The sequence below is a fragment of the Camelina sativa genome, chromosome 6 (genome assembly GCF_030686135.1).
Source record: "Camelina sativa cultivar CO46 ecotype springtype chromosome 6, ASM3068613v1".
Taxonomy (NCBI): Eukaryota; Viridiplantae; Streptophyta; class Magnoliopsida; order Brassicales; family Brassicaceae; genus Camelina; species Camelina sativa.
Genome location: NC_141885.1, coordinates 26524430 through 26534436, shown reverse-complemented (window position 1 = coordinate 26534436; position 10007 = coordinate 26524430). Strand labels below are relative to the sequence as shown.

The following is a 10007-nucleotide window of genomic DNA, read 5'->3' as shown; positions in this document are numbered from 1 at the left end:
CTATGTTCGATCAACCCTACATGTTTTCAATAGAAATAATAACCGGAGGTATACCATTCGATCATATTTTTTATTTGGGTTTATTTTTATTTTTGGGTTTTAAAAAAGTAGATGTGGACATTTAAACCGAACAAACCAACCTATACCAAATCCAATTCTACACTCCAACTATTCAGTTATAAATTTTCTCAACCCAAATGATAAACCGAACCGAACCAATAATCCAATGTATTTTTTTAATTAATTAATAGTATTATTAAAATTATAAATATGTGCACGCGACTTTTGATAATCAGAAGAACTACATGAAGGAATAACCAGGGAGAGTTAGATCGACTATGTAGACATGTGCGCGCGACTTTTGTTTGTACAATGATGGCTTGAGTTGTTCATTCTTTTTGGTTACATTCATTATATTTAATCCAACCGTTATTTAATTTGTTAGTCTGGATTTGGAAATAGTAACATATGATTCTCAAGATGTGTACATATGAGGGTCCTTTTTCTACAACTCTGCTTTCTTATTTTCTTTCATCATATATATTCCTTTTTAAGAGTTTACTTTCCTGGCCGAAACTTCCTATTTTAAAGCTTTGTTTCCTCGTTTTACGTTTTTCCTAATTGAAGGGCGCATTGAGGAAGTGCTAAGAAAAATAGAGAGCCAACAAGTTTGTTTTAAGAGAGAAGAAGTAGCAATTATTGTTCGTAAAATCTCTTGCGACAGACAGTCACGGACCTCACGGTATATGCTTAAATTGTGAACATTCTCAAACACGTACGGTTCTTAATAAAACCATATTTTGCATGAAATATACCTGTGGTCCTTTGTTTTTCATACTCAATGTTTACCAAAACAATGCTTGTCAACCTAATTTGCTTGTAACCTAAGAAATATACCGATATGCTTGTAACCTAGGCTTATATAATAGTTCATAAATACGTTTGTGTTCCGTGCTCTATTCGAAGCAGAGGCTGAAGTTTCAGCGATTAACATAACAAAAGTGCATATAATAAATGATATCAATTAAAAAGAAAAAGCAACCCCCTAATAAACAGAACATCGTCTAGCTAGGGTAATAATAATAATGTTTCGGTGAGGAGCCGTAAGTCTTTATCAGTGATTATCATTATCTCACAACAAACGTTAATTATCAGGAAAGTAATTAATATAATTATGATTAACTTCATTAGCTTTCTTGAGAGCCTTTTTCAGAAATGTCCAATCTAACGACGACGCGTTCAGGGCATGCCATCGCAGCGACATCGTGTCCCTACTCACATTCGTATACAAAGTTAGTTTACAAGCATTTAAGTTTTAGAATTTTACACTAGAGAGCGATACTAATTAACAGAATTTTATCATTATATAGAAACTATGAGCCAAAAACTAAGGTTTTGCTCATAGAAACTACACCAAAATTTTGTTTCTTCCCCATTTAACAACCCCATCATAATAAACGGAACCTAAACCAAAATCAAAGTTGAAAATTGAAATAGAAGAGGCTTTTGCAATGGTCCGTTTTTTTTTTTCTTTTTCTTTTTCGGTAAATTTTCTCCCAATGAATTGGGTTTTTTGAGAAAAAGCCCAATGGCTTTAACCCGATGAATTGGGCTTTTAGAGTCTAGAAAAGCTCAATAACTTATTGTCGGTTTCTTTTAACTTATATATGGTTGAATTCCTGATTGATTGTGGTTTGATAGTAATATATATTAGGGTTGGAGTCCTATGGGAGATTTTAATTGAATATCTAATCTTCATCTTTTTTTGTTTTCGTCATAATCTTCCAAGAATGTCTTTCGCCTTGTTGAAGCTACAAGAAACCAGTAGGCCCCCGACTTATAAGGTAATTGGATTTCTTCTATATTGTGGATCTCTCTCTCTTTTGCATCATCTAACTCTCATGCATGATTCTAATTTTTTTTTGTTTGTTTGTTGTAAGGAACTGTATGATGCTTTAACACCATATCATCATCGGCTGGAAGGGGAAAGTTTCTATACGATCCCTGTACCAACCGTCCGCGGTAATTACTCTGTATCGAGGCAGTTGCTGTTACCGAGCAGATTGTTGCGCCCCGATGCTATTGAATCTTTTAAGCTTGGCAAGAATATGTTGTGGGATGGGCCCTCTGACGAGGAGGAAACTTGCATTTCACGATCAACATACGAACCACCTTCTCCTGATTACTGTCCTTCTCCTTCTTTTAACTGGCCTAATTCTCCTCCTTCTCCTGATTACTTTCCTTCTTCTCCTCCTAATTCTCCTCATGTTTAGCTTGCAAGTGTTTTGTACAAGTTGGCGATGTTTCTGATAATCGCAAACTCGAATTCCCTTTTTCTCTCTTCTTAATTCGATCCTTGGCTTGGCTTGCTGTTTTGCTTCTTCCTTGCTTGTCATGCAAGTGATAATGACTTCGAATTCCATTTTGGTTCTACATGAAATTGTGCAACGTTAAGGAGCACCAGGTTTGTTGTTTATCTCTTTGGTTTGCAGTATTCACCTATAATTTGGTTGATCCACTCTTATATGTCTACTTGTAAGAATAGTCTGACCTCTGTCAATTTGGAGTATATGAGTTTTGACTTTGTCTTTGCTGCCTCATCTCTTCTGTTTGCAGTTTCATTCTTATTTGAACGCCTAACATGCATTCTAAGATTCTTATCATAAAAAATTCTTAAAAAAGGTTCTTCATAATAACAAGTTGTAAAAGCGCAGTTTTCACAGGCTATTATATATGAGTCACCCACATGAACATTCAGAACTTGGTTACACAATATTCTTCAAACCCCTGCAGAGACAGCCATTAAAATTTTGATAGCCATTAGATTTTTATTTCATGTTAGGCGTCAACAAAGCCATTAAGAATACAAAAGAGAGCATGAAACTAGATCCCAAATACAGAAATATAAACATGATCATGAGACGAAATTTAGCGGGACCTGAGTGGCGGTTGACAAGTGAATTCAGCGCTGAGATGCGAGACGAGTTTTAGTAGACTGGAGAGGTAGTTGACAAGTGAATTCAGCGCTGAGATGCGAGACGAGTACTAGAAGATTTACTCCGGATCTATTATACGTATGTTTTGTTCATATTTTACATATGTTTTGTTTATTTTTTTGTTAATATCTATTCAACATTTCAAATAACCAAAACATGACTAATTTGCTGTCAATTAGTTTATACCAAATAAACTAAAGTTATAAGCAAAAAACAATCTGAAAAAGGTAAGCTTTATCATCAAACTCTGGTTTTCATAATTTGTACAGATTGTATCAAGAAAGTTTTTTTTTGGACTCTTCGTTGCTTCCTTTTTAGAAATAGGTTGTATTCTAACCGAATTGTGGAATTTCATATCTATGTCTCCGATACATGAAAGATCATAAAAACAAAAATAACATCACCAATCCAACAAGAAATTTCAAATTATAAATTTTCAAATGCTCATCAACTAAAGCTCCAAATAAGTTGTATAAATATCATTTAGCATTAACCTTTTCAAATGAATCAAGTTGAATAAGCAATTATTCAACCATATCAAAAACAAGAAAAATCCAAATTTAGTTAGATGTATTTAGGAAAGTAAGAATGAAGAATATTATCATATATTATTCTTATTCAAAATTCATGATGAATGTTTAATGTCATATTGAGGGAGAGAAAAATGAATGTTAAATTGCTAACTCAATTACTTATACAAAACATTTACCCCAACTAATGTTATAACGAATACCTCCATGTACGTGGATGAGATTGTTATCAACTGGCACACTTAGACGGGTAATAGCGTAATAAAGTTACAAAGATGTTGGATACGCTCCTTAGTGGGCTCATCGTAAGGAAGGCTTTGTCGGGATATGTGTTTACGTTTTCTATTTTAAAAATCCATGATATTTTGTTTCTTATTTCAACTTTTTAATCTTTTATTTGTATTAATAGAGTATTATATAATGTATTAGATGTTCGAAAGTAATACGAAAACCACATGAAAATTGAGAGCTTGTATTAAAATTTTATACGAAAGGATATTTTTAATGAACTAACAAATTGCTAATGTGACAATAAAAAATAGATGGTATGATATTTTTGAGAGTCTATTTTATGTATTTTAAAAACACATACATAAAAATATTTTACATATGAGTATTGTCCGGATAATATTACTAATTTCGTCGGCTCTAATGGTTACCATGAGTATTGTCCTGATTCTTTTTTGGAAGAAAAAAAAATAATGCCTATCATAATCGTAAAGAAATGACTAATCAGTTATTTCTTTCATCGTACCAAACATCCCAATATTTGCATTAATAGTACGTAAATGTAACTCGTTACTCAAACAACTATTAAGGGTTCCTATAGCTCCTTGTAAAGCTTGTTGGAAAACCCGTTCGCGGACTTGATTAATTGTTCTTTGTTGCTCAAAAAGAATGGTTTCATTTTTGTAATTTTCTAATTGTTTCAAAGTCTTATAAGTTGAATTAATCAAATTTAATTTTTCTCGTTCGATTTCAAAGTATTCATTCATGCGAAACTGATCCGCTTCCGTTTCTACTTTACGCAAGCGAGCCCGAGCATTTTCTAATTGTTGAATAGCTCCTTCATGCAATTCTTCTGAATTTCTAATAGTATTTAATATCCTCTGCTTTCGATTATCTAATAAATCATTTAGTGAAAGTAGATTATTTTTCCATTCATTAAAAAAAAAGTTCTATGATCTCTTCGCGAACCAAATATGAATCTTTCGATTCATTTGGCTCTCATGCTCATTTTTTTACATAGTTGAAAAAAAAAATAATAATATTGTACATGTGTTTTGCTTATTTTTTTTTGTTAATATCTATTCAACATTTCAAAGAATCAAAATATGACTAATTTGTTGTCATATATAAAAAATTATACCTACAATTTATATTTATATAGAGTTTAATGTAAACTGAATAACAATCAAATAATTGATAATTTTATTATAGTCATAAAATAATATAAATATATAAACAATTAAAAATACATATCATTTGCATGAGTCGATTAACATAACGAAAGTGCATATAATAATGATATCAATTAAAAAGAAAAAGCAATCCCATAATAAACAGAACATCGTCTAGATAGGGTAACAATAATAATGTTTAGAAGAAAAAAAAATGGATCGAGCTAGATATGTGTGTGGAAATTTTCCACTGGAAAATAATGTTTGAATCACTTCCCTCATATTTGAATTTCATCTCAACGAACTTCTTTGATTCCACTATCGATCTCCATTCTTAAAAAAGAAAACTATATTACAGATATATAATCTCTCAGAAAATAAAAAACATTACAGATATATAATCTCTCAGAAACGTCAGAAACTTATTCAGTCAGAGGAATGATGATCTCGACTAGAGGGCCTCATATGATGATGATGGTGGGAATGCATGTGTTTATGACGTTTGTGAGAGCGCTCTTCTTCTTCTTCTGCGCGTTTTGATCTTTTGCTGTCAGAAACTTTACCCTTGTTGTCACCATATCTAGCTTCCGTACCTCGTGATCTCTCTTTCCTATCGGAACGGGACTCTGTCCTAGAACGCTCCTCTCTGTCTTTGCTGCGTCTTCTATGCGAACTGTGTGTGTGTGAGCTCGACCTGTGACTGTGATTATACCTATGGCTGCTTCGCTCTTTAAACTCTTCTTCCCTTTCTACAGAACTCTTTTCCCGATAATATCCTTCCTCTCTATCATCCGACGCACTTGCTTTTCTCCTCGGAGGTGATGGGATCTGCATCCACAACAAGCTATAGTGCTTAGCACTTTATCATAGTGGCATTGAACAATCCCATCAATATGTTACTTCTATCAGAAGAACATGTACAAAAGACCTGATAAAAGCTAGCTAGCATGACACAAAAAATAGGGATAAAGTTTGAATGACTGTAGATTGGTTCTGAAGTTAAAAGACAAAGTAGACCTGCGTGCGTGACATATATCTTCCCTCAGGTGGAAGCTGAATGCCGAGTTTTTGTAAATCTTCATGAGGGATAGGTCGCCTGATATCAACAAACAGAAAGAATGCCCACTTATAAAAATACTTATCCTTTGAAGAATATGAAAATCAGAAGAAGGTTCATGCCACTATGCTTTGCTGCTGGTGTTATATCTTTGGACAAGCTAAATGAAGAGCAAAACAAAACCGTACAAGGGAGCGCGGAATGGTCTTTCTCGTCCTCCAAAACGAAGTTGTCCGGATTCTTTCCTACCACCAAGCCCACCTCCTGTTTAGAGAGAAGAAGGTGTGGGCATTAAGATATAACTCCTATAGACAGTTCATGAGAGAGACAAAAAAAGAAGTTAAAAGAACGGCAGACCTAGTCTTCTTGGTATCCATCCAGGCATCAGTTGCTGCCGATTGTAATCAACAATAATCTCTCTACCATCTATTAGTGAATGATGAGCATCCTGTAAAAAAACATCACAAACATTCTCACTCTGACAAACAACACCAGTTTCCAGAAACCAGCATGTACATGGATATCTTCAATGCGTTGGCTTAGTAAGGATTTCAGACAGCTTTCAAGAACAAAAACAAGAGGTAAAAACGCAATTTTTTTGGCATCACAGCACCTCATAAGCACGGAGCATATCCTTTTCGCTCTCAAATTCCACAAAAGCATATCCTCGTGAAGAACCCGTCACTACAAAAAGGGAACAAGAAGAGGAGACTCAAAAATCAGATAAAAACTACACAATGTGGAAATTGGAGTAAATACTTGTATAATCACAGTTCTACTAAGAGAATAGCTTGGTAGAAGCAACAAACCAAAGATCATAAATTTCCTAAAGATGAAGCAAAGTGCTGATATCATACGCAGAAGCTGCAGAACAGTGGCAAAATCTTACCAATGTGCCTAACCAAGCGCAAGTTCTTAATCCTACCATACTTACTCATCATCTGTGAAGAAGAAACATCCATAATCATACTCAAAACATAGTTTTACACCAACATTAAAAAAAAAAAAACTAAGTGAAAATTCCAATTTTTCACCTCTCGAAGAGTATCCTCCGTAGTATGATGAGAGAGACGACCCACGAAGAGAGTACAGTAAGGATCTCCAACAGCTTTCGAATCACCAGAAGGATCATCTTCCGAAAAAAAAAAACCAAAATCAATGACTGTTAGATTTCAGGACCGGAGAAACACTGAAGAGAGGAACAAAAGAGAGAGTATACATAAGCCGGCGTGATAACAGAGTAGAGCTCGACGTACGCCGTTATCATGTGGAACAACATCGGTTCCGTCGATGCTTCCGGCTTGAATCGGATGATACGAAGTCGCGTAGAACACTTTGTTCACGACGTTGTTTCCTCCGCCGCTCATTTCTTCTCCCTCTTCTCTCTCTCTCACGGCGGCTCGGACTAGTCAACAACGATCCAATGAAATAAAGAACCAACGTCGTCGTTCGAATTGAATACTATTTTAAGCCCAATATATATAAATTGGGCCTATTAAAGCCTATTTAAGCTGAAATCTCACCAAACCCATAAGATTGTTTTCATATTTGATATGGCGAATTGCTTTTCATAAAACTGCGTTCAATTCCTGATTGATTGTGCTTTGATAGGACTATAAATTAGGGTTCGAGAGTCCTTTGGGAGATTTTAATTGATTATCGAATCCTTCTTTTTCTTTTCTTTTTTCAAAATCTTTCGCCTTGTTGAAGCTACAAGAAACCGGTAGGCCCCCGAGTTATAAGGTAATTGGATCTCTCTCACTCTCTCTCTCTTTTGCATCATCTAACTCTCATGCATGATTCTAATTTTTTTTTGTTTGTTTGTTGTAAAGAACTGTATGATGCTTTAACACCATATCATCATCGGCTGGAAGGGGAAAGTTTCTATATGATCCTTGTACCAACTGTACGCGGTAATTACTTTGTATCGAGGCAGTTGCTGTTACAGAGCCGATTGTTGCGCCCCGATGCTATTGAATCTTTTAAGCTTGGCAAGAATATGTTGTGGGATGGGCCCTCTGACGAGGAGGAAACTTGCATTTCACGATCAACATACGAACCACCTTCTCCTGATTACTGTCCTTCTCCTTCTTTTAACTGGCCTAATTCTCCTCCTTCTCCTGATTACTATCCTTCTCCTTCTTACTGTCCTTCTTCTCCTCCTGTTTACTGTCCTCCTTCTCCTGTTTACTGTCCTCCTTCTCCTGTTTACTCTCCTAACTTTGAAATCCCTTTGACCTCCTTTCCCTACGATGAGCCATATAAGGTAATTTTTGCACTCTTGTTTACGTAATTCTGGGGGGGTTTATTTTATGCTACTGATCCATATCATATCATATCATTATTCTGATTTTGGACCCTCTCCATCCATCAGAGTTATTATAGACAGGATGAGGGCCTGTTTGGTAAAGTTGGGCTTCACTGCTACAATCTGCAAAATGTAAGTCTTTTAAGTTTCTCTTTTATCTCCTTCTTCTTCTTCTGTTATCTTATCAAATATATCGTACAAGTTCTTAAATATTATTCTCATCTTCTTCGCAGCGGACAAACCTTGAATATTTCTGCCTAGACCACGAGGAGTATCCTACGCTTGTAAAATTTTATGTAAGGGATCCAACTCGAGAGTTTTCCATTTGCGAGTTCTTAACAAGGGTGGTTAAGTCTGCGAAAGATGGCTGCTGCGTGAGTTTCATTACAACCCAATGCACATTATTGCCAGGTAATTTTTAAATTGGCTATGCATCTCTTGTTGTTATTATTATTATTATTGTTATTGTGTCCTAATCTTTCTTGGTCGTCATGTCATGTCATGTCTCCTTGCAGAGAAGGAAGGCTTCCCAATCTGTGACCACTTTGACAAACTTGCCGTCGATGCTTTCTTCACAGGTGATATGCCCAACTCGTTGCCTGAGGATACCACCACCAGTGACAACCTGCAATTCTACGAGGTATCCCTTTTTATCCCTTCACACATGCCTTGAGAACACATTTTGACTTGATTTTTGCAGTTGAAAGAGTCAGAGCTGGAAGAAGAAAAGGATTGGCTTCTTCTCTACTTGGAACTCTCGTTGCGCACCAATTCTTTCCCGGTGAGAAAAAAAAAAACACAGATTTTGACAACAAAAAGAGGATAGGAATTTGTGTACTAGGTAGCTTATAATGACATCTCTTCTTGATGTTGTGTTGCAGTTCTCATCACTGGGTGAAAGTTCATTTGACCTGAAAAAGGTAATTGTGCAAACCAGAGCAGATGTGTTTTCTAAGAAGAAAACCAAGTCCGAGAATGCAATCTTCTACATAACCTTCACATCCTGTGCCCGTAAAGACGGCAATCCTATCATAAGGAATGCTATCATAAGGAGAACAATGGATGGAATTCAAGGTCATATGTCCCTTGAAGTCAAGTGTTTGGTGTGAAAGCAACCATCTTATGTTATGTATTTTTTAAGTATCTATTTGATGTAGATGTTTCTTGAGATGGCGACTAGTTTAATGTTTTTGCTTGTGTGCTAGTCATGCAAAGGGATAATGACTTTTAGTTCCATTTTGGTTCTATATATATAGTATACCCAAAGTATAGTAAAAGAGATTATTATTTAATCATAACATTATTGTTACAAACAATAATCATCATATTCAACACTTTTAAATAGCGTAAATAAAGGAAGATACTCATTTTATTCTTAAAAGATTAGAAGACATATAATAATCTTACTAACAGTATAATAATTTACGGTTGCAGTTCTCATCACTGGGTGAAAGTTCATTTGACCTGAAAAAGGTAATTGTGCAAACCAGAGCAGATGTGTTTTCTAAGAAGCAAACCAAGTCCGAGAATGCAATCTTCTACATTACCTTCACATCCTGTGCCCAAGACGGCAAATATCCTATCATAAGGAATGCTATCATAAGGAGAACAATGGATGGAATTCCAGGTCATATGTCCCTTGAAGTCAAGTGTTTGGTGTGAAAGCCACCCACCATTATGTGTTTATGTATTTTTAAGTATCTTATCGTCCCATTA

The 10007-nt window shown here is 35.3% G+C and overlaps 3 protein-coding genes across 5 annotated transcripts; 2 read left to right on the top strand and 1 right to left on the bottom strand.

Moving 5' to 3' along the window:
- Nucleotides 1–1727: 1727 nt before the first annotated feature.
- On the top strand, nucleotides 1728–2586 carry LOC104699427 (uncharacterized). Its single transcript, XM_010414733.2, has 2 exons — nucleotides 1728–1844; nucleotides 1941–2586. The coding sequence occupies exons 1-2, from the start codon at nucleotides 1791–1793 to the stop codon at nucleotides 2271–2273; spliced, it is 387 nt and encodes a 128-aa protein (XP_010413035.1). The 5' UTR covers nucleotides 1728–1790; the 3' UTR covers nucleotides 2274–2586.
- A 2648-nt stretch (nucleotides 2587–5234) lies between these two features.
- On the bottom strand, nucleotides 5235–7434 carry LOC104793268 (U11/U12 small nuclear ribonucleoprotein 35 kDa protein). 3 transcript variants are annotated; one of them, XM_087454865.1, is made up of 8 exons: nucleotides 7240–7434; nucleotides 7018–7115; nucleotides 6873–6924; nucleotides 6597–6667; nucleotides 6341–6431; nucleotides 6172–6247; nucleotides 5944–6022; nucleotides 5235–5754 (listed from the first exon to the last, which is right to left on the bottom strand). In XM_087454865.1, the coding sequence occupies exons 3-8, from the start codon at nucleotides 6922–6924 to the stop codon at nucleotides 5353–5355; spliced, it is 771 nt and encodes a 256-aa protein (XP_087310991.1). In that variant the 5' UTR covers nucleotides 7018–7115; nucleotides 7240–7434; the 3' UTR covers nucleotides 5235–5352. The 3 variants fall into 3 exon arrangements, with proteins under 3 accessions (XP_087310991.1, XP_010517898.1, XP_019082360.1); XM_010519596.3 differs by having other exon boundaries at nucleotides 7203–7429; XM_019226815.2 differs by lacking the exon at nucleotides 5944–6022 and having other exon boundaries at nucleotides 7203–7429.
- Nucleotides 7435–7812: 378 nt separating this feature from the next.
- LOC104699426 (UPF0725 protein At2g20620-like) lies at nucleotides 7813–9625 on the top strand. Its single transcript, XM_010414732.3, has 6 exons — nucleotides 7813–8249; nucleotides 8358–8423; nucleotides 8525–8702; nucleotides 8807–8931; nucleotides 8992–9072; nucleotides 9173–9625. Exons 1-6 carry the CDS (start codon nucleotides 7872–7874, stop codon nucleotides 9398–9400), a joined length of 1056 nt encoding a protein of 351 aa, XP_010413034.2. The 5' UTR covers nucleotides 7813–7871; the 3' UTR covers nucleotides 9401–9625.
- Nucleotides 9626–10007: the final 382 nt, after the last annotated feature.

Coding starts and splice junctions, on each gene's coding strand:
- LOC104699426 (XM_010414732.3), top strand. CDS start 7,872: ATGATCCTTGTACCAACTGTACGCGGTAATTACTTTGTATCGAGGCAG. Junction 8,424..8,524: donor ACTGCTACAATCTGCAAAAT/GTAAGTCTTTTA, acceptor TCTTCTTCGCAG/CGGACAAACCTTGAATATTT. Junction 8,932..8,991: donor ACAACCTGCAATTCTACGAG/GTATCCCTTTTT, acceptor TGATTTTTGCAG/TTGAAAGAGTCAGAGCTGGA.
- LOC104699427 (XM_010414733.2), top strand. CDS start 1,791: ATGTCTTTCGCCTTGTTGAAGCTACAAGAAACCAGTAGGCCCCCGACT. Junction 1,845..1,940: donor GTAGGCCCCCGACTTATAAG/GTAATTGGATTT, acceptor GTTTGTTGTAAG/GAACTGTATGATGCTTTAAC.
- LOC104793268 (XM_010519596.3), bottom strand. CDS start 7,350: ATGAGCGGCGGAGGAAACAACGTCGTGAACAAAGTGTTCTACGCGACT. Junction 6,668..6,872: donor GCGCTTGGTTAGGCACATTG/GTAAGATTTTGC, acceptor CCCTTTTTGTAG/TGACGGGTTCTTCACGAGGA. Junction 5,755..5,943: donor GATATATGTCACGCACGCAG/GTCTACTTTGTC, acceptor TTGTGGATGCAG/ATCCCATCACCTCCGAGGAG.